Raw genomic sequence first — 23,554 nt, forward strand, 5'->3', positions numbered from 1 at the left:
GAAGAATAGATTCTTTTGAACTATGGTGCTGGAGAAGACTCTTGAGAGTCCCTTCGACTGCAAGACGGTCAAATCAGATAATGAAACTGAAGCTCAAATACTTTGGCCACCAAATGAGAAGGGAGCACTCACTGGAGAAGACCCTGATGCTGGGAAAGATTGAAGGTCAAAGAAGACGGGGACGGAAAAGGATGAGATGGTTAGACAGTGTCATCGATGCAACGAATATGAAATTGAGCCAACTTCAGAGGACGGTGGAAGACAGGAGGGCCTGGCGGGAGCTGGTCCATGGGGTCACGAAGAGTTGGACTCGACTGTGCGACTGAACAACAAAGGAACTCTCAGTCTGGGGCAGGTGATGCACTGTATTCTTGGTGCTTGGGGGGGCAACAGTGGGAGGGCTTCTAGTGTCCTGACCCCACTGTTGGACCTTCTGATGGCACCTGGTATTTTTGGCCACTGTGTGACAGAGTGTTGGACTGGATGGGCCATTGACCTGATCCAACATTGGCTTCTCTTACATTCTCTTATGTTCTTATGTTTAACACTGAGATCATGAACACCTGTGAGAAGAACTAGGCCTTCCAATATTCATGTTAACCCTTGAGGGAAATAAGGGTGCTTTGTCTCACAAGGGGGAATTACCAGGGTGGGGAGCGGAAAGAGAGAGTGAAAGGGAGACTGATGCAGAATCGGAAAGAGAGAGAGGGAGATGGGGTAGTGGCAGAGAGAGAAAGAGAGAGTGATGGGGTATGGGACAAAGACAGTGAGAGAGGCATGGGGTAGAGAGTAAGAGAAGTGGTTGCAGAACGGAGAAAGGGTGAGAGGCAGAGAAGTAGAGGGAAGGGGAGGAAACAAAGGTGGGGGGGGGAATGCCTCCTCTCTGCATGTTTCTTGCGAGTCACCACTTCTGTCTCCAAAATGCTTCCCAGCTGCCTGCTTCTTTTTTTTTGCCAGAGGTGTCCATTGCATTATATGCCCAAGATCCCATAGAAACATTCTGCTATACAAAATAATTGTATGTGATAAAACCTGCAAATTATATCTAATGAAAATGTACTAAAGGTTCATTTCATACCCCTGTAAGAAAATGTGAATTTAACGGAGATTTCACTGTGATGGAGGAACACTGACAATTTATATGAGGGGATGACCTAAAGACAGCTTTTTCATCAGCAAGGGAGGATTGGAAGAAAGAAAATCTGACCACTTCGTGTCATATTTATCACACAGGACAATGTTTTTGGAAACACCGGAGAGACAGTGATCATTGAAGAACTTCTTACAGGAGAAGAGGTTTCTGTACGTTTTTCATTAAATAATATGGTCAGAGAATTCATTTGGATTATTTCCTGTTTTTAAAGGTGTTTTTGTTGTGCTTGGTACAATGTTGGGTGAAATATCAGTGATTAGTGGTAATTTACTAGTTGTAATTTACACTAGTTTCTTACCCAGAAAATAAGTTCAGGGATACCATAAAACCCACTGAATAAAATGACTGCTGCTTACAGGAGGAAACATCAGACAGAGATTTGACAGATCCCACTGATGAAAACAACTGACTTTTAAAAACAGATCCAAAGATGCCACAGCTGAAAAACAGAATCCCTCTTGCCTCACCTGACATGTTTATAATGTCAAATGTTGGATAAGTTGTTTGTTTTTATTAGACTACCTAATGCAAGCCTCAAAATTCCTATTCTAATGCAGGGATTTTGTTGTGCATTCTCCGTTGTCTATATGGTGTTTTGCATGTATGAAGCACTGATATATAGTAATGAAACTGTAGATCAAAATATATTAAATTGTACATTTACCTATTTTAAGGACCCTAAGAAGGCAGGGTTATCAGAGTCAGGATCTTCAGCAAAATCTGGCTATTTTTTCTTTCATTTATTGTCAAAAATTTGTCAGGAACTCCCAAGTTTTTGTACAAATTTTGTGCCCAAAGCAGGCGCTTGGCTTAGTTTACAGCTAGTTTTAATGCTGATATTTTAGATATTGTTTTTTATGAATTTATTGTCTTTTATTTTATTTTGTGAGCTACCTCAAGAAGATCACTGGAGAGATGGCATATACATTTTATAAAACACTAAATAAAACAAAAAGGAAGGGTAGAAATTTGGGAAAAGGCTAACAACCAATAACAGGGCAAAGAGGCAGGCTGCCAACTTTCACTGACTTATTGCAACTATGCCTTTAGTAGTAGCCTCATCTACAACTAATTTTTTGTGCTGTCAGGTCACAGCTGAATTATGGTGACCCTGTATGGTTTTTAAGGCAAGAGGCATTTGCTATTGTCTGCCTCTGCATCATGACCCTGATATTCCTTGGTAGGGGTGTGCACATACAAAACAAATCAGGGTTTTTTTGGATTTGGATCTATTGGACCCCCCAAAATTTAGGATTTCTGAAAAAAAATCCAAATTCCAATACTGGTATGGTATTCGAATTTGGGGTGGGTTTTTTTTTTTGATATCCTGATTATTATTATTTTTTTGTTCCATTGTACCATTTGGGACCCTTATAGTTGATGGGGAATGTATCTGGGGGTCTCCAGGGGCCTGGGGGGGTGTATTTCTTTGAGTTAGAGGCACCAAATTTCAGCATAGCTTCTGGTGCCTCTCCTCAAACAACTCCTCAAGTTTTAAAAATATTGGACCAGGGGATGCCCCCAAAACAGCAAACAAAAAACCCACAACGACTGATGTGAAACCAGAGTCTCTGCAATAGAAACTGAAGGTGTGGGGGATTTTTTCAAGCCCAGCAGAACCAGTGCATGTACAGAGTGCCCCAGAGAACCAGTGCCACTGTGGCAATGCCAGTTCAATGGATCCAAGTGGAAGGGTGGTGCAAGCACAGCACAGACAGTGCATGTATAGAGCACCCAGCAAAACCAGTGCATTTACAGAGTACCCAAAGAAGGTGACCCCATCCTCCATTGTTTTCAATGGAGGAAGAAAAGAAAGCATTTAAGGGAAGGCACTGGGTTTTGCTGGGCACTAGTACATTGCACTGGTACTGCTCAGCACTCTGTACATGCATTGGCTATGCTGGGCTTGGGGAAAAAACCCTCCTGCTTGGATTTGTTGAGCTGGCATTGCCACAAAGGCATTGGTTCTGCTGGGCACTCTGTACATACACTGGCTGTGCTAGGCTTGCCAAAAAAGCACCTTTACTTGGATTTTTTGAGCTGGCACTGCTACAGTGGCATTGGTTCTGCAAAAATGCCCCCCACCACCACTTTCAGTTTTTACTGCAGAGACTCTCTGGTTTGACACCAGGCCCTGCTTTTTTGCTATTTTTCCCTCCGTTGGAAATAATGGAGGATGGGGGCATCTTCTTTGGGGGGCCTATAGAATTGGACCCCCCCAGTCCAATCTTTTTGAAACTTGGGAGGTCTTTTGAGTAGAGTCACCAAAAGCTACACTGATAATTTGATGCCTCTACCTCAAAAAACAGCCCCCGACCCCCACATGCCCCTGGATAGATTCCCCATTATCGCTTATGGGGATCATTGACTATAATGGTCCCTATAGGCTATAATGGAGCCAAAGGCATTTAATGGTGTCACGGTCCCTTTAAATATGTTTGTGAAGCTGCACCTTCACTGAGAACAGCGTTTAAGGGGAGTGCACTCTCTTTAAATGCCATTTAACTGTGGCTATCCTGTTTTCCCAGATAATCCCAATTTTGGGGGGGGATTGTCTGGGATTGGCTATGCTCGACAGCCGAAAATACACCCCTCTCTATATCTGGCTGAAAGAATAGCCAATAAATACCAATAAGATATTTTCCAGCTATTATTTTGGCTCAGCTAGTTTTAATGCTGATATTTTAGATATTGTTTCACACCCCTATGGTTATGGTGATATGGTTTCACACCCCTATTCCTTGGAGGTCTCCCATCCAGATACTAGGGCTGACTCTCCTTAGCTTCTGAGATCTGGTGAGATTGGGCTATCCCGGCCAGGGCTTTACAACTGTTAGCTGGTGATAATGTTAATCTGCCCTGTCCTGGATAGCACAGGTTGCCCAATTGTCAGTTCTGGGAAGCTAAGCAGGATTGGCTCTGGTTAGTATTTGATTGGGAGACCATGAAGGAATACCAGGGTCTCAATAGAGAGGCAGGCAGTGGCAAAAACCACTTCTGAATGTCTCTCACCTTGAAAACCTTATGGGGTCACCATAAATCGGTTGCGTTGATGGGGGGGAAAAGTTCATATCCCTGTTATGAAAAGCTTCACAACTAATTCCTGTAGATCAAACTGTGGTTAAAGTTGGCAATTGTATGCAAATTGCTAGCTGAAATTAATATATTAGTGCATTGTTGATGGTCTTTTTCTTGCATTTTCTCACAGTGCTTATGTTTTGTGGATGGAGTCACTTTTGCTACCATGCCCCCAATCCAGGTCCAGAAGCAACTGCTGGATGGAGACCAGGGTCCAAGCACTGTAGGAATGGGAGCTTATGGTCCTGTATCTCAGGTACAATGAGGTTTGTTTTCAGTGTCTAAAAAGGATTTCTTGTGGAAAAGCTCAAATGTTCAGTCTTATATCCTGGAAGTCATATACTCTGTTTTCTCTAGAAACCCCTCCACAGTGCTGCAGCAGTGTTTGCTCCCTGCCCCAGTGCAGTGCAACAAAGTGCCATAGCATAAAAATATGTTCCTCTCAGCATTGTAGAACATTTATGGTAATTTCAGCCCTATTAAAACCCATAAACCCAAGGTATTTCTGTTAGTCTCATACATTAATGCAGGAAGGTTTTTGCCAGCCGTGCAGGTAGAAAGAGATGGTTTTGTTTCCTTATCCTAGGGGTCCTCAACCTTCTTGAGTCTGCGGGCATCCTTGGAATTCTGACACAGCTTCGTGGGCACAGCCACAAAATTGCTGCTGTGGGAAGTGGAGCCAGCCACAAAATGGCTGACACAGCTTGCCTTCAGTCACACAGTGAAGATCTTTGTGCCATGGTGCTGCTGCTAAAACAAAGTTTTCAAAAATCTGCAGAGCCAATCAAATCTCTATTGAAAATTGGAATCTGGCCCTGGTCCAATCATAAGTTGGTCCTGCATACTTTCTAAAAACATTTGGTGGGCACCAAAAAAGGTGTCAGTGGGTGCCATGGCCTTATCCAAAATAAGTAGTTGCAGTGGTGTGCTGTTTCATGCTAAATGTGTTGCTACAAGAGAGTGCTGTACTGGGGTTAAACTTTTACTAGTGGAAGACACAAGTCTGCAGCAGGAAGGGGGGAAAGGTAGAAATTATACCTCCCCTTCCATTAGCAGAAACATTGGTCTGGATCTAACCTAATATTATTGTTTCATGCTTAAAACCCATGAAACTATCTGCATTCTAATAAATAAGTTCCCTTATACTTATACTTCCTCCATACATATAATTATCTTGTTTGTATGGAGCACTTTATTTGTTTTGTCGTGATTTAATAGTTTTTACTGTTTTATGTATGGGCTTGTGCCCCTGTGTAAGCTGCCCTGAGCCCGTTCAGGGGGAGGGCGGGATAAAAATGCAAAAAATAAATAAAAATAAATAAATGATCAGTAATTTTTTCCAAATACATCAGTGTAAGTAGATTTTTACATTGATCTGTCACAGATGATTATCAGTATGTCAGTTTTCTGTTGTTCATTAGATTTCTGAAGTTCTCCTAGAAAAAATTAAAGGCACCCTTCGACACATTCTTGTCAGTATGAAGAAAGAAGGCATGTCATATGCAGGTAAGCATGCACATTCATTAATGATGTTCCTTCAGAGCTATTGTTGTGCTGCATTTACATGTGACACTTTTGGGCTATTTCTGGATTGTTTTAAGAATTTGGTATTAGATGGTCAGCATCTTGAAACTTTTTATTCTTGTATCCTTTATGCAACAGCTTACAATGAGTTTCATTTTATGAATGGAAAACTTGATCTTGCATCACATCTACCAATTTGGCATGTATCACTTAATTGTAGGCTAGTTGTATGCTGTTTAACACATTGAAAGCAATCCTAAGACCCTGGTCACATGGGAGGATTCGCCACGTGAGAGGGACGGATCAGGGGTGCATCAAGCGGGTGCGATCACACCGTAACATCTGGGAAGCGGTCTGTTCCTTCCGGGCGAAACTGCGCATTTTAAAAAACCCTAGAAAACACTACTACTTACCTGAAAATCCGTGGCCATTAGATCGTCGGCGCGCCCATCTCCAGCAGCATGCGAGGCCCCCGGCCAAACTGCGCAGGCGCTCTGCGGTCCGTGGCTTCCCCTCTGCATCTCATCGTGCCGGGGAGCAAGTGCGTGGCAGCTCGGGGGATCACTCTGATCCCCCCGCTGCGCGTCTCTTTTGGTGTGGCTCAAAAAAGCAGCACTTTGGCCACGCCTATTTCTCCCAGTGTGACCGGGGCCAGAGTAGGCCTACTCAGAATCCTGTTCAGGTATATTCAATGGGGCTTACTTCCAGGAAAGTGTTTTTAGGATTGCACTTCCAGAGAGCATCTACTCAGGAGTAAGTCCCATTTTAGTCAATGGTGCTTACCTCCAGTAAAATGTTTTTTGGATTATCACTGTATCTGAAGAAGTGTGCTGGCACACCTTGAATAAAACTTTGGCTATGATCACACACACTAATAATCCACTTTCAATCCGCTTTCATTACACTTTCCAACTGGATTTTACTATGTGAACTCGCAAAATCCAGTTGGAAAGTGCATTGAAAGTGGATTGGAAGTGGATTATTTAGTGTGTGATCGCAGCTTTTGTTGGTCTTCAAGGTGCCACCGAAATCAAACTTTGTTCTGCTGCTTCAGTCCAACATGGCTACCCACCTGAATTTAGGATTATACAGTTAGAGTATAATTCTATGCAAAATTACTCCAATCTAAAGCCTTTATTATTATTTTTAAATAGCTTGCTTCATTCTCTGATTCTTCTTTTTTCCCTCCAGGTGTGTTGCAAATAGATTTAATTCTTACCAAAGATAGTATGAAAGTCATAAGCTTTAGCTGTCATTTTGGTGATCCTCAGTGCCAGGTAAGACAGATATGTACAGCCAAATTTTATGAACCACTGAGTGACAAATAAAATTTTTGTGATAGATGTAATTTGTGTAGTTGTGGTATAGCATTACAATATAGCAATATTGCACTGTGGCATTATCAACTCACTCAGGAGGAAGGGCTGATGAGGTATCTGTTTGTGCTACATTTGTAACAGCCACTGTCACTGGGCACATAATAAACATGTCATACATTGGTGTTTATGTAGTACAGTGTTGTATGAGGGAGGTGGTGGCATTGGCAGGACTAGAGGTTACTCACTGTCAGTAATGTCATGGCTGGACTCGGAAACCCAGCTTCAAATTCCCACTCAGTCATGGTCCATAGCTAGGAATTTCTAATTCGGGGGGCATTTAAAATACTTGGGGGGCACTGGCTAATTAATTAAAGTTAATTTACTTAAAGTTGAAGGTCTTGGGCTGCCCAGACAGAGTCTTTACTCCCACGGCATCCCCAGGCACCGACCCTCTGCACCCCCTCCTGCTCCCGCTGGCCCTCACCTGCTCACTGGGGTGGCCGCACAGGCTTCCCCCAACTGCTGAAGAAGTCCTCGAGGAGGGGGCGAAGCACCATGGCCTGCCGGCCATTGTCCAGAGGTTGCAGCATGAGCGCCCATGGATGTGCTGCGCTGGAAGTGGCTCCCAGTTGAAGTTGCGGAGCAGGTGGAAGGGGCAGCGGTACGCTGTGGACCACTGGGATTGGGCCCAGGCTGGCTGCTTGAGAGACGGGTAAGCAGCCTGCCAGTGCCTCGCCCACCACACCCGGGTCCTCGGCCACAGCGCCCACCTCCAGATCCCAGCTTTGGGTGGAGAGCAAAGGAGACCATGCTGCCCTGCTCCTCCAGTGTCAATCCACATTCCCAACGGTGTGTACCAGGAGCCAGGTGGCCGCTGCTTCCCTAAGCCTGGCAGTTAAGCGGAGCTCCAGCGTAGGGCAGGAAGCCCCGCTGCTTTGCCAGGGAGGGCCAAACTGTGAGGGGCCCCGACGGGCGGCACAGACGCCTCTCCCCTGGCCATTTAGCCAAGGGGGAAGGCAAGAAGAGATGGAAAGTCGTGGGGGCCTTTGAAAAGTCGGGGAGCCAGGCCCCAAAATGATCCAGTGTAGCTACGGGCCTGTCACTGGGTGACTTACTAGCAAAACAGGAAGCAGCGGAGTGAGGTGAGGTGATTCCCACCAGCACACATGGAGAAATGGTCAACAGCACCTTCCTCTGCTATTGCCTGTTTGGCCTAGGCAGTGGATCCAGTGGGGTGTTTCACTGACTCCCAGGGCTTTTTTTTGTAGAAAAAAAACAGCAGGAACTCATTAGCATAATAAGCCATACCCAACAGCAGAAACTCATTAGCATATTAGGCCACACCCCTGATAGTACAGCTCGTTAGCATATTAGGCCACACCCCCATGTTACCAGAAGTGTGGTCATCCAGCCACACCCACCTTTTGCTTCTTATTCGGTTTACCTTGTTTGTTGTCAAAACCCAGGGGTTTTTTTGTAGCAGGAACTCCTTTGCATGTTAGGCCACACACCCCTAATGTAGCCAATTCCAATGAGTTTCTGCTTTTTGGTGTGGCCTGTTATGCTAATGAGCTCCTGCTGGGGATGGCCAACTCAGGAGCCAGCCAGAACTCCGTTCTTGTGCGTTCCTGCCCAAAAATAGCCCTGCGACTCCTACCGACTTGACCAACTCCCTTTGCCTCCTTTCTGCTGCCACCTCTCAGGACGTTTCAAAAAGCTGCACTGTGTTGAAAGAGACTGGAAGCATGTCATTCTGCTACTGCCTGTTTTGCTCTTCCTTTTCTACAGCCCCCACTCAGAGGTTTTCTTTAAAGTATGCACTTCTTTAAAAGTGTGTGGTTTCAGCTTTACTTAAGTTTATAGCAAAGGCTCAGTTTGAGGACAAATCACTTCCTGCCATAGTAGAGGGGAAATAGGCATGAGATGTCAGAGAGATACTCTAAACACATGTTTAAAAAAACAATATTATTAGGAAAAAATACAAAACATTCTGGTTCATATCACTAATAAATCTATTTTAGCATCATGAGCAACTGGACTGAGTCAGTATACAGAGCTCTTTGCCCCAGTTACCAAATCATCTTGACTAATTGTAATATCTATATATCTAATAGTGAAGTGGCCCAGTGAGTGCAGATATCTAAATCCGCGCTCCGGGGCCACCTGGGGGGCAGGGAGAGGTTTGTGCACACGTGGGGCGGGCCCCACGGGGGCACTGCCCCAGTTACCAAATCATCTTGACTAATTGTAATATATTCATATAATAACAAATTCTGTTAAATTTAGTCTTTTCTTTTATTACAGGAGAGCTTTTTTTCTTTCTTACTCCTTAGACTTCATTACTCCCTTCTCCCCACACTTAACCAGTACATTCCCCAGCTTATTTCCTTGCTTCCAATTGCTTGTTCTCCCCAAGATTTCAAGGAATTAGTGCATAGGGATGGGCATGAACTGGCTCATGAAATAAAGTTTGTGAAGAATTTTTTAAATTTATTTTTCCATAACAACAAACATAAACAAATAAAACAAACGTAACACAAACACATAAAATGGGGGTTACATATACATATCTATATTATCTAGCTGTCACCACCTGCAATGTTTACTACAATTATTATCACCAAATAGCTTTGCATAAAATTTTTGCACATTAATAAGAAAATTAAATCTGTTTTCTCCTAACATAATCGTGTATCTATATTATTCATTTGTGATAGTCTTCCAACCATTTATAAAATCTTGATCATGTATTATAAACTCTTCCTTCTTCTTGTCCTCTCTAAGTTAAATTTATCTATCTCAGCTGTTTCAAGAGTTTTATATATCAGTTCTTCTTTAGAAGGTAGCTCGTTTTTCCTCCAATATTTAGCATATAAAATTCTTGCAGTAGTTACTACCTGAATAATAAGATAAAAGTCTTGCCTTTTACAATTTTCTGGCATTACATTTAATAAGAATAGTTCAGGAGTAAATGGTACGGTATATTCCAAAAAGTTTTGTAAAATTTCATGGATGTAAGACCAGTATTTTTTAACTCTATCACATGTCCACCACATATGAAAAAATGCACCAATAAACTTTTGGCATTTCCAACAATCATTTGATAAATCAGCATAACATTTTGCTAAAATATCTGAAGTGAGTTTGTGATAAATTTTGGCTGGTTCATGGTTCAAGAACTGAAGTTCATGGCAGGTCAACCGCCACAAACTTTCCATGAACTTTCAAGCAGTTCATGGAGGTTTCTGCTGATTTGTAAATGGATACATTTCCAGACAGACTGTCTCTGCTCAAACAAAATGTTTACCAAACTTCAAAGGGGGGTGGGGGTGGAATTCTCCAGCCTTGGAAACACTGTTGTCAGTTTCAAACTAGTCGTGTCAGTTTCATGAGCCTCCCCCCTTTACTGGCTTTCCTTTGTGTTCACTTCCCATGTCCTTGCACAAAACTTACAAAATCCCACCCCCCATCTTTGGATTTGTGCTATGAGATCAGTACTTTTAAGATCATAATGCCAGTGTCAACTAGGTTCTGCTGAGCACTCTGTAACTGCACTACTACTGCTGGGGACTCTATACATTGTACCGCTTCTGCTGGGCTTCCAAAAATGCCCCCCTTGCTTGGATTGTGATTGAGCTGGCATTGCCATATTGCACTGGTTCTGCTGGGCTTCCAACCCCCTTGCTTGGCTTGTGATTCTGTGCTTGACATAAGTACTGTTGAGCTGGCATTGCCACATTGGCACCAGGTTCTTCTGGGCACTCTGTGATTGCACTGGTACTGCTGGGCACTCTGTACATTGTACTGGTTCTGCTGGGCTTGCAAAAATGCCCCTTTGCTTGGATTGTGAATGAGATGACATTGTCACATTGGCACTGGGTTCTGCTTAGCACTGGGTTCTTCTCTGGGACTTTGATTCTGTTCTGCTGGAATTCTATTGCCCTTGCTTTTTTGCTGTTTTCCAATAGCACCTTCTTGGGTGGGGCGTAATTTGGACTCCGTAAATCTAATTTTCACCAAACTTGGAGAGAAGGTAGAAGAGAGTCAGCTGGAGATCACCTGCAAGCTTGATGTCTTTAGCAAATTGGGGGGGGGGGTTTCTACCGCATCACAAACCTAATTGGTTCATTTAGCTATTAAAAGTTCATGATGATTCATGGCTGGGCATACCATGAATTGTGAACCAAAATGAACTGCATTTCCCCAGTTTGTGCCTTTCCCTATTGGTGCAGAGCTACTAATTCCTCCAATATATATATTCTTTTTAATCAATAAATCATCATATTTCTATTCCAGCCCCTAGTATTGTTCCTAAATATGCCTATTAAAATGTCTAACATGTATCTAAAACTGTGTGGCAAAGTCATTTCTTCACCTTAGGCCAGAAATCATTATTTATCAGTCTAACCTACATCACAGGGTTGGCGTGAGGAAGAAATGGGGAAAAGGAAACCATTTACGCTCTCCTGAGCTCCTTGCAGGAAGGATAAGATAAAAATGTATGTATAATAATAACACATCTCATACAACATCAGTTTCCCCATTGGCTACCACAGAGCCAGCAATGTCAGTTAACTCTGGCTGCAGTCATGCAGAGGTTGTTTTTCCACCTTGGCTTTCAAACTGCATCGGGGGTTTTGGACCATCCACATGACATGTTCCCTAAGTCTTCTCTTTCCAGACTTTCTCTATCCTTGATACATTGTTTCTCAAATCTGTCCTGATACAATCTTTCTGGAAAGAACACAGACCAAGAGAGGTAGGTAGTCATCTGAACCAGAAGGTTCACATTTTTGAAGATCCTGCTGCCTACATTGGTGTAGGTGGTGGAGGACTTTTCAGGACTTTTGTGCTTTTGAATCAGCAGTTGTGAGATTGCTCCAGCAGAGTAAATTTATAATAATCTATTAATTCCTCTCAATGTCCATTTTAATCATAAGAAATGTAAGAGATTTCTTCTGTCCAATTCTGCAGGTAGTTCTTCCACTTCTTAAAAGTGATCTTTATGAAGTAATACGGGATACCATTAATGGAAGGCTCCATGATTCCACGTTGGTTTGGGCAGATGATTGTACTGCTGTGTCAGTTGTCATGGCAAGTGAAGGCTATCCAGAATGTTATAATGAAGGCAGGGAAATAACTGGTAATTTTTAAAGTTATTACCAATGCTGTTACAAGATAAATACTCTCATGTGGTGACTGATGATGGTAATTATTCTTTGTCATGGAAAAAATACCTGCCTCGATTGTACTTTTTAATTACTTACTACAACTTGATAAGCCTATAGGCAATTTTAGAAATCTGAGAACATTCAATGGGTTCCATCACAAACTGGCTGTCATGGGTCTAGGGCCAGTCACAAAACATTTTTTATTTTTATTTTATTTTATTAATTCAATTTATACCCCACCCTCCCCACAAGCAGGCTCAGGGCGGCTTACAACGGTGGCACCAATTGCCGATAAAACCATATAAAACATATGAACCAGTACTATACAGATAAAATCATAAAATCATAAGGTGCTATTGGTTATACAGTTCATTACTTGCGGTGGCGTACTAGAGATGTCTTCAACTGCTGAATTCCAGCTCAGTGTCATCCTGAGTTTCTCGGTGGAATGAGCCGGATGTTAAAGCTGAGGGCCGGGCTCGTTGATGGTAATAGTGGGGGTGGCTCCTAGTCGAGGGCCTGGTGGAAGAGCTCCATCTTGCAGGCCCTGTGAAACTGTAAAAGATCCCGCAGGGCCCTGATCTCTTCCGGGAGCTCGTTCCACCAGTAAGGAGCTGCCACTGAAAAGGCCCTGGCCCTCGTTACAGCGAGCCTGGCATCCTTGGGGCCTAGAAGGGTCAGTCGGTTCTGTGACCCCGACCGCAGTGTTCTCTAGGGTATATGTGGGGAAAGGCGTTCCCTCAGGTATGTCGGACCCTGGCCATATAGGGCTTTAAAGGTGAACACCAGCACCTTGAAGCGAATTCGGTATGCTCTTGGCAGCCAGTGCAGGGCCTTCAGGACAGGCTGGATGTGCTCCCATCTAGGTATGCCCATCAACAGCCTGGCCATGAAATTCTGCACTAGCTGCAGCTTCCGAATTTGCGACAAGGGCAAGCATCCTTTTTTGATGGAAACTGCGTTTCCAAAAGGGAGCTCTTTGCAAGCACAAAATATTGGCTTTTTGTTTGGAGAAGAAGGAAGCAGGCTCCAGGAGACACATTGTTCGGTGGCATGGTACCCTCCAGCATAGCGTTGGGGATAACTAACTTACACGTCTCTGCTGCTGGCTTCGGCTGTAAATAAAACTTTATCCAACATACGTCTCTTGCTGTCAAGAGTTTCAGCAAGAAAACTCAAAATACAAAGCGGTGTTTTTCTAGTAAAAAAGTTGAGACCCAGTGATCAAGAAATATAGTAATTAGCAATACCACTGCCTGCACATAAAGAAGTTTCTCTAAAATGCACCATAAAGCATTTTTTCCTTTAATTTTTGTAGGACTCCTTCAAGCAAAAGAGCTAGGCCTGGAGGTCTTCCATGGAGCCACCACCATAAAAGATGATAAAGTGATGATTAATGGAGGCAGAATCCTTACAGTAACAGCTCTTAAGAATGATCTCACATCAGCACTGGAAGCTGCCTACAAAGGACTAGCAGCCATTTATTTCCAGGGTGCAGTTTACAGAAAAGATGTTGGTTATCAGGCTATGAAATTCCTCAGACAGTCTGTGTATGTAAGCAAAGGCACTGACAGATGTTTTGGGCTAACCCAGCAATTATGTTTTAGCCTAGTTATGTTTGGCAACAATGGTATATTTCTATTTTAGGAGCCCATCATATAAGGAGAAAATTACAGATTCGATAGCTTGCAGTGTTTTGTTTCAACCACCTAAGCTACTAACTGTAAGTGGCTCCAGATCAGGTAAGGATAGGATAGATCAATTAATTACCCCAGTGTTTGGAAGAAACTTTTCATTTTTTCAGGCTTCCCTAACACGAACCACACAAATGCACAAGAAGAAGCAGGAAAATTACTTATGAGTAATCCCCACACATGCAACAGCTTTCAATGTCACTTTCTTTATATTCAACCCAAAAGTTTGCAGAAACTATTTCTATGATGCTTATAACTGCCTTGCTCTGTACCAACATAGCCGGGAAGCCTGCACAGGCAAAGCTTTTCTGTAGAAATGTCCTCTTTTGTTTTAACTGCACATATTGTAATAGCACAACAGAATATAGCAAACTGCTACTTTCTTTATATTCAACCCAAAAGTTTGCAGAAACTATTTCTATGATGCTTATAACTGCCTTGCTTTGTACCAACATAGCCAGAAGCCTGCACAGGCAACGCTTTTCTGTAGAAATGTCCTCTTTTGTTTTAACTGCACATATTGTAATAGCACAATAGAATATAGCAAACAGCTGTTGGACTGCAGTATCATATTGCAAATTTGGGTGAATCTGAAACAGGCTTCTCAGCTTTCACTTTGCAACCATGACAGTGTCTGCTGCTTTTTCCTGGTACTGTAAAAGACTCTAGAGTAGAAATAAGGCATCACAATTTCTATAGATAAATCCAAATATTTTAAAAAGGAGTTGGAATTTAACTATTATAACAATCAGTTATGAGATTTCACAATGTACTCTGGTGGCATGTTTCTAGCTTTTGCAGGTTTGCAGCAAAAACAGTGGACTCTGTCACTATAACCTCCTTCCCAGTAGAAACATCATATACCAATTTGTCTGTTTTGCTTCAGAGTTCCTATAGCTGGCTCAGAAAGTGTTTCCTGTCTGATACAGCTGGTTGATATAGCTGGTTCCTGTCTGATATTTCCCGGGCCGGATTTAGACTTGCTGAGGCCCTAAGCTATACAAAACTCAGAGGCCCCCTACTGTTTTAAATCACATCAGCTGGTCTCAGAAAAATTTAAAATATATACGCCTTTTTAATATTTGAAATCATTTTTTATATTGTGTTTTTATTCGAGGCCCCAGCAGATTGTGAGGCCCTAAGCTGTAGTTTATTTAGCTTATGCGTAAATCCGGCACTGCATCTGATATAGCTGGCTCAGAAAGTCTTTCCTGTCTGATACAGCCCTACAGTTCTCAAAGAAACCTTCACTCAGAGCATGGATACAGCTATAGCAACTTTTGCAGCCAAGACAATATTTTTTTTCAGCTCACAGTCATACAGATTGGTTCTTCTGGTTGTTTTAGGGCCTGGAAATCTCATGGAATGACAACTGATTTAGGGATGGAGACTGGGGAGGGGAAGGAAGGAACCTCAACAGGTCATAATGCCATAGAGTCTACCCTCCAAAGCAGAGATTTTCTCTGGGGAGTTCACCTCTGTAGATTGGAGATCTGGTGTAATTCCAGGAGATTACCAGGCCTCACCTGGAGGTTGGCAACCCTAATTGATGTTCGAGAATTCAGACAAATACCATTTAATTCAAGTACATGTATGACACAATCCTACTTCTCCCTCTTGAAGAACCCCTTTTTTCATCCCACTAAAGTTAAAGGCTTGATGTTTCTGTGAGGGAAAATGCTGATAAGATTTCCAGGTTTCACTAGCAATGCTGTTGACATCTGTGTGCTTTGCAGGCAGCCATAAGCAGCAAGGGGGTGTTCCTGGACTGTTTGATTTGAGAGCATCTGGGTATAGTGATCCTATTTTAGTATCACAAACTAAAGGCATTGGGACAAAACTGAAGGTAAGATTGAGGTTTGTTCATATGTATTATTAATTGTACAGTTTTTTATGTTCTGATATCATAAATCAGTATTGGCCATATCCATAAATACACAATTGATCTATGCTTATAAAGGTATCAAACCTCTGTATGTTTTCAGCTTCATAACATGCAGTTCCTTTAAACCTAGCCTACAAAACTTGTAGCCCAGCATACTGAATATAGGCCCCGGTCAGACGTGCCGGAAAACACCGGGGGGGGGGGAGCGCGGCTATTTGCGCCGTCACATTCTGATGCGCCATTATGCGATCCGACGCGATGGCGGCTTCCCCGCGGCAAGGAGGACGACAGGGGAGAAAGCCACACACCGGCACAATCACACCCAGGGAGTCCGCATGCAGTCCGTGGCAAACCATTTGCCAGTAGGCCATCCCAGGTACTCTTTTAATGCGCATCTTTGGTAGGACGCCACGGGTTCGCCACGGGTGACTTAAGTCTCCCAGATGTACCGGTGTGATCATGGCGGGAAAATCTGCGGGACTATCATGCCTTCAGCGCAGCAAATGCTCCGTGTGAACGGGGCCATAGTTCATCTGCCATACATGGATACCTTCACCCAGGGCTTTTTTTGTAGAAAAAGCCCAGCAGGAACTCATTAGCATAACAGGCCACACCCAACAGCAGGAACTCATTAGCATAGTAGGCCACACCCTGACAGTACAGCACATTAGCATATTAGGCCACACCCCCATGTCACCAGAAGTGTTGTCATCCAGCCACACCCACCTTTTGCTTCTTATTCTGTTTACCTTGTTTGTTGTCAAAACCCAGGGCTTTTTTTTGTAGCAGGAACCCTTTGCATGTTAGACCACACACCCTGAATGTAGTCAATCCTAATGAGTTTCTGCTGTTGGGTGTGGCCTATTATGCTAATGAGTTCCTGCTGGGCGTGGCCAACTCAGGAGCTAGCCGGAACTCCGTTCCTGTGCGTTCCTGCCCAAAAATAGCCTTGCCTTCACCCATCTTGGACACTTGCTTGCATAGGCCATTCAACTCTGGCCTGTGGTGACTTGGGAGTAGAGCCACTCTGGATTACTTGAACTACCATCTGAGAATGGGTAATATCTTGTTATGTCTTGTATACTTCTTCGTGCATAATACCAATAAAGATTGATGTATTGTATTATTGGCTAATATCTTGTAACTTGGAACCAATGTGTAACAGCGTTAGCTAGCCTTTAAATCTCTAGATTTCTTATTTTATTCTCACAGCCTTTTGTTCTTGTTTGAAGTAATCATGCACCTTAATAAAAATATATTTTAATTTACTTTTGTGGTTATTTGTGTTCACAGTTCTCAATCTAAATCTAGCACCTTGACTGACAACCAACCTAGCAAGTAACTTGTCTTTTGTGAGAAACTCCTTCTGTGAGCCAACCTCACAGGGTGGATTTTCTGATTTAGACCCAGGAGGGTTAGAAGCTTTGCCCTTTGGCTTCTGACTACTGGGTTAGGAAAAAGGGGCTGGTGGCAAACTACCGGACTGGTGTGTAAACAGTCACACTACAAGGTTTGATAATTTTGTGTTGCAGCACTGTAACAAAAGGCATCTGGGCTGGGCTAGGTGACCTTTTGACACAGAGGGGCTTAGCTAGTGGGTTCCTTGGCTGAGGACCCACATTTTGATTGTGATTCCTCTCCCAGTCTGCTGGGGTTTGGGGGTCTTGGTGCACTCAGGGCTCTGAGCCACCTGTCCCTGCTCATGCTGAGCAGAGGGACTTAGTGGGTTCCTCATCTGAGGACCACATTTTATACCTTCCCACCCCTCCTAATTGTGAACCAACCTCTCTGTGCCATGAATGGGTGAAAGTAGGTGCAAAGGGTGTTCATTGTGGGGGAAGAAGTCCTCGAGCCCCCCCCCCATGCCACAGGCCCCCGTCTCCAGGCACCAAACCCATCCTGCCAGCCCACAGGAGCCAGCCCTTAGAAGGGCATCACCAGAGGTCTCAGAGCCTCCTTTCCCTGATCTGTTCCTGGGGCTCTCCACAGGGGACAAAGAGTTGTTAGCACTGCCCAGAGACCAGCATCTGAGAACACTCTTTGGAGAAGTCTCTGACAGTGATTCAGAGGGGGGGGAAGCATCCTCCCCTTCCACACAATTCCCTGTTGCTGCTCCTGCCTTCAGTACACCCCTCTGAGTCTTGCCCTCCATGTACCGCTCTGCAGTGGCAATGGTCAAGGGTGAGCTCTCCAGAGTGCAAAGGCAGAACCATGCACTTCATGGCAGACCTCTCTGAGACAGCCAGCAGCAAGGCTTCCTCTCCCTCACTGCCCACTGGTGGCAATCAGAGGACTTGTCTGTCTGGACTGTCAGGGCACAGCCCAGGACCTAAGAGGGGACAGTCCTGCCACCAGGCTACAAAGTGGTTCTGCTCCATGTGCAAGGGATGGATGCGGATCACCGCTGTGATACAGAGTACCCTGAGAGTGGATGTGGGGCAACAACATTGTCCGCGGCTACATTGTCACAGACACTGGCACTGACATAGTGACAGCGGTGAAGACTGTGCGCCTCAAGGACATTGTCTGCCTGATGCATACACTTCACTTGGTGGTGAAGGATGCTCTGGGGCTGGTGGTCACTGTCAAGGCCACCTGGGACACTGCCACCCTTGAGATGCAGGCCTTGCTGGAGACCAGCCGGTGCCTAGCCACACCCACTGTGGTTCCTAGCCACCCACTTCTCATGCAGCTCATCCTGGACTTATCCACCTGCTGGAACTCCACCTATGCCTTGATTGCACGTTTGGTGGAGCAGAAGAGCCTGGTACAGGATGCCGTCTCCTCCATGACCATCCTGCACAGGGAAGAGGAGCTCAGCATCAGCTTCAATGACTGGCTGACCCTCTCCCAAATGGTGTGTTGTCCTCAGGCCCTTCCAGGACACCCCTGATGTGCTCTGCGCCCACACAGCCAGCCTGAGGCAAGTCATCCCCCTGATTCAAGGGCTGGACCAAGCACTGGCCTCTGCACTTCAGCCATGTCCTGAGGGAATACCTGTTCTCCCATGGGTCAGGGCCTTAGTAGAGAGGTTGCAGGTGGGGCTCACCACCAGGTTGCACTCCTCTCTGCAAGGAAGGGGAGTACAGGCTGGCCTGTATCTGTAACCCCCAAATAAAAGGCAGCATTGCTTTCTGGAATACAAAGCTTGTGCAATGGAAATGTGAGCTCTGCAAAGAAGTGTGGAGGCTACAAGCCAACAGATGTGGCCAGAGGGAACAGCAGATGGAACAGGAGGCGGAGCCCCATCCTGGCACCTCCTGCCATAAAGAGGAGAGGCCTTGCTACTGGTTGTCAGTGATGAGCTGGGAGGTGTGCAGCAGTGGAGCTGCCAGGCATGTGATGGTGGAGGATTCAGCAGATGTGATGGTGAGGGAGTACCTTGCCAAGTCCCCTGAGTCCACCTCTGTTGACTCCCTGGAGTACTGGTCATGCAAGGCTGCCACCATCTGGCCTGACCTCTCTTGCGTGGCCATGAGTCTCCTCTCCTGCTCCCCCCCATTGGTGTCCAGAGTGAGCAGGTGTTCTCCCACCTGGGAGACATTCTCAGCCACCACCACTCCTGCCTGGACCCAGCCAAGGCAAACAAGTTAGCCTTCCTGAAGGTCACCCTCCCCTTGCTGGGCTACACCTCTCTGGACCTCACAGGGTAAGATCCATGCCTCCTATTGTCCCCCTGCAGCCCCCCCCCATTCCTTCTCTCTGGGGGATCTGGCATGTGGCCTGCATGTTGCATCCTTGGTGCTTAGATGGGAGGATGGTTGCCTCCTCACCCAATACCTCCCACCCCCTCAACCAACACCTACCTCATGAAACAACAAAATCTACCTCGTAACACAACACCTACCTCATGGGCACTTTAAATGGAAAAATCTGATATCCACTGGTCTGGTGGGGCTGGGGTGCCCTGCCTGCCAGGCTGTTGTGGGGTTACTTTGGGGTTACTGTCAGATGTCTGCCTTTCTGTAATGGCTGGCATCACTAATCACTTTAAGTGGAATACTCTGATTTCCACTGGTCTGGTGGGGCTGGGGTGCCCTGCCTGCCAGGCTGTTGTGGGGTTACTTTGGGGTTACTGTCAGATGTCTGCCTTTCTGTCCTTCAAAATCTCCCTCTGGAGTCCTGGGGGGGGCTGCGAGCATATGGGCACAGTGTGGGAGGGTGGGGTCTGCCCAGGTGACATTTCCATGTGAGTCATCACTGGCTTGTTCCTGAGCCATTCCATAGACTCCTGTAACTGCAGCTGTCTTTTCCAGAGAGAGCACTGGGGAGACCTTTTTTGGGGGGGTCTGTAACTGGGACCCCAGAAATGTAATCCACCCCAATTTGGAGAGACTGTAGAGGACTGGCCAGCAGGATGAGGTTCCTTGTGTGTTTGGTGTGTGTGGCTTGCAAAGGGTCCATTCTATACACTTTGGACCTGTAATACTTTCCCAGAAAAACACATTTTCCTGGCTTGACCTTAGTCCTGTTGGGTTTGCAGTAGTACAGTGGCACTGGTTCTGCTGGGCACACCGCACTGGTTCTGCTGGGCTTGCAAAAATGCCCCCCACATTCATTTTTTATTGAGAGATTCTGTGGTTTGACCATAGTCCATTGGAAACAATGGAGGATGGGGCAACTCCTTTGGGAGGCTGTAACTCAAACCCTGTATATCCAATCCTCACCAAACTTGGATCGCAGGTAGGAGAGAGTCATCTGGAGATCTGCTGTGAGTTTGGTGTCTCTAGCTTGCACAGGATCCATTCTATACATTCCTGAACCTCTGTCTGTCATTTCCCCAGAAAGCACTTTCCTGGGGTCACCTTCTTTGGGGGACTCCAACTTGGACACTGTAAATCCAATACTCATCAAACTTGCAGAGCAGGCAGAGGAGAGTCAGCTGGAGATATTCTGTGAGATATTGGTGTCCCTAGCACACTGGCGGGCATTCTACTGCATCACAAATGGAACTGGTTTATCTAGCGTGAAAACATTTGTGATGGTCCATGGTTCGCAAACTGGAATGCCACGGACCATGAACTGAACAATGTTTTCCTGGTTCATGCCCATCTCTATGGATACCTACTAGAATCTCAGTCAATGTTCTTTATTGCTGCTTTCCTGGTATTGCAAAACCAGGAGCAAGGAGAAAGGGCTGCAAAGCACCTGGTAGGCCACAGCAAGGCTGAAGGTGATTTTTGGTTCCTTATTTCCAATCCACCACATATATTCATGATACTTAAACACCTCTGCATGGCAAAGTAAGCTTTGGATGACTCCAAATTATACACCATAGGTCAGTGCCGCCAATCCCCCAGTTGGGGCAGGGGGACCCCCCCTCAAGCTCCATTGCCCAGTGCCATTCCAAATGGCGTGTGTGTGGGGGGGTAAAATTTAAAAAATTGCAGTGTTGATGGTATGATGACATCACTTCCAGGGAGGACCTAGAAGTGACAGCAGGTTGCTCTAGAAACTTTAGGAAATTTCTGCAATTTTTAGAGCGACCTTCCATCACTTCTGGATTTCCTCCAGAAGTGATATCATCATGCTAGCAGCAATGTCCCCCCAAATCCCCACACCCAACCCTCCCACCAGTGGCCAGGCACAGTCTGGCAACCCTGCTTTAGACTCTAGGCAACTGTGTCCTGAAAAGGGAGGAGACGTACACTGTTCCTTGGTCAAAAGCCTGGTTTTAGTGCTGAGTGTTCCACAGTGTGGGTCCCAGTGAGCGGAACATCGAGTGGCGAGATCTAACAACAACGGAGGCGGAGGCGGAGCCACGGAGGAACACGGTGACGTGGAGGCACAGGCACGGCGGAGCCGGAAATGGACGATGGCCGGGCTGTGGCTGACACGGGCCACGTGCCTAAGAGACCGCCAAAGCCGGAGGACCTGCCCCTGCCCCTGCCCCTGGACACGGGACTCCGACCCTGAAGACCGCCTGGAGGAAGAATGCCAGAGAACAACAGCCCTGCCACCTGGGTGCCGGTAGGCAGCCCCACCCCTGTATACTATGTGGCCTTAGTTAGGGGAAAATGTATTTGAAACTACCTGTAAACCGCTCAGAGACCCTTCGGGGTCAGAGCGGTAAATAAGTCGAATGTATAAATAAATAAATAGAGAACTGAAGGTTAAGTGATTGAAAGCAGCTATACTGCAAAAGAACCTTTGGACCACCAGAGTCCACAGACTCTGGAGACTGTGCCTTGCAACATGGCACACAGTGGTGCCCAGACGAATGTTCCCTCTAAGGTATGGAGTCTTGTGAGCAAAAATTCTACTTTGTGAGCTACTGCCATTAAAGTTGTGAGCGAGCAATTTGGCTGCTGCATCAATTAGTTTGCTCTGGAGCCATCCTTCCTCAGCTAAGACAAAAATGTGTGAGCCGGAGCCTAAAAAACTGTGAGCTAGCTCACACTAACTCAGCTTAGAGGGAACACTGGCCCAGACCAAAGTCTGTTTTTTCACTAAGTACTTCAGAGGGACTGGGAGGGAAGGCAGCATGGTACAGCCCAATCTCATGATATCTTGGAAGCTAAGCAGGGTCAGTACTTGGAAGGGAGATGACAAAGGAAGACTCTGCAGATGAAGGCAATGGCAAACCACCTCTGCTACTTGATGGAGTTTGTCCAAGTTGACTGCAACTTGATGACACTTTATACACACAATTCAGGGGGGGTATCTCCAGGAATCCCATTGGTTTATCAGCTGTAAAGTATGTAACTGAGATCAGTTATTCCACCGCCCACCGCCCCGGATTCTGCCCTGCAAGTAATTTGTCCTGGAGCAAAAAAGTTGTTTAGTATATTGGATGAATGGATCCACCACCAGTTTCAGAATAGTTAAAAAAATGATTTTCAACAATCTGGACAATTGCTGGAATTAAATTCACATATAGTAGAAAAGATCTATTAGGGAGTAACATAAATGTATTGAAAAATTATTTATGTTTGTAACTTATTGCAACGAGACATTTTTGAATACCGTAAACTCTTATATTCGTAGTAAATAAATGGTTTGATTATCTTGCTTTACAGGTGGCCCAGTTGTGCAATAAGCATGACAAGGTTGGCCAAGACTTGGTTGCCATGTGTGTCAATGATCTCCTGTGTCAGGGAGCTGAACCCCTCTTCCTTGACTATTGTATTTGTGGGAAACCTGATGATGGAGTGGCTCAGACAATCACAGAGGGAATAGCTGAAGCATGTAAACTGGCAGGATGTACTATATTAGGTATGGTTACTTGTTTTCTTTATGGAGTCGAGAGCTGTTTCTTTGTGTCCGGGTTGCTATCACGTTTAGTGGTGGGAGTGCAAAATCCAGACGGTTAGATCTGAACATGGGAGGCAGGACCAAGGCTTGGGAAATATAGGCTAGCTGAGAAGATCTCATGGATTTCTCTATGCATCTCATGTATCTGAGTGGGAGGGATATATCTGTGTTCTCCCAGAATTACAACTGATCTCTAGACTTCAGAGATCCAGCCCCCTGGAGAAAATGGTAGCTTCAGCAGGCAGACTTTATGGTATTCCATAGGTTCTAGGTGACATCCATCCCCAGATTTTTCCCTCTGTAGGCACTGCCCCCAAATCTCTAGGAATTTCCCAAGCTGGAGTTGGCAGCCCTATTGGTACATGCTATGTATGCACATTGAGTAGCCCTTAATCTTAGCAACTTTCAGCATATTTGTATGAAAGCTAGATCCATTGAATTAGTATCCATTCTTAGAAGTAGGATACGGATAATGT

General features: G+C 45.1%; 1 protein-coding gene across 1 annotated transcript in view; it reads left to right on the forward strand.

Annotated features, from left to right (window-relative positions):
- LOC107121922 (trifunctional purine biosynthetic protein adenosine-3-like) overlaps positions 1 to 23,554 on the forward strand; it is a 49,674-nt gene that overhangs the window by 18,565 nt on the left and 7,555 nt on the right. The window contains exons 6-14 of the mRNA XM_015424933.1: positions 1,234 to 1,302; positions 4,362 to 4,487; positions 5,653 to 5,737; positions 6,947 to 7,032; positions 12,049 to 12,217; positions 13,564 to 13,795; positions 13,893 to 13,987; positions 15,676 to 15,785; positions 22,844 to 23,039. Coding sequence (XP_015280419.1) covers positions 1,234 to 1,302; positions 4,362 to 4,487; positions 5,653 to 5,737; positions 6,947 to 7,032; positions 12,049 to 12,217; positions 13,564 to 13,795; positions 13,893 to 13,987; positions 15,676 to 15,785; positions 22,844 to 23,039 — 1,168 coding nt within the window. The remainder of the gene's footprint in view (positions 1 to 1,233; positions 1,303 to 4,361; positions 4,488 to 5,652; positions 5,738 to 6,946; positions 7,033 to 12,048; positions 12,218 to 13,563; positions 13,796 to 13,892; positions 13,988 to 15,675; positions 15,786 to 22,843; positions 23,040 to 23,554) is intronic.

The sequence above is a fragment of the Gekko japonicus genome, unplaced genomic scaffold (genome assembly GCF_001447785.1).
Source record: "Gekko japonicus isolate JY-2015 unplaced genomic scaffold, Gekko_japonicus_V1.1 scaffold1770, whole genome shotgun sequence".
NCBI classification, from domain to species: domain Eukaryota; kingdom Metazoa; phylum Chordata; class Lepidosauria; order Squamata; family Gekkonidae; genus Gekko; species Gekko japonicus.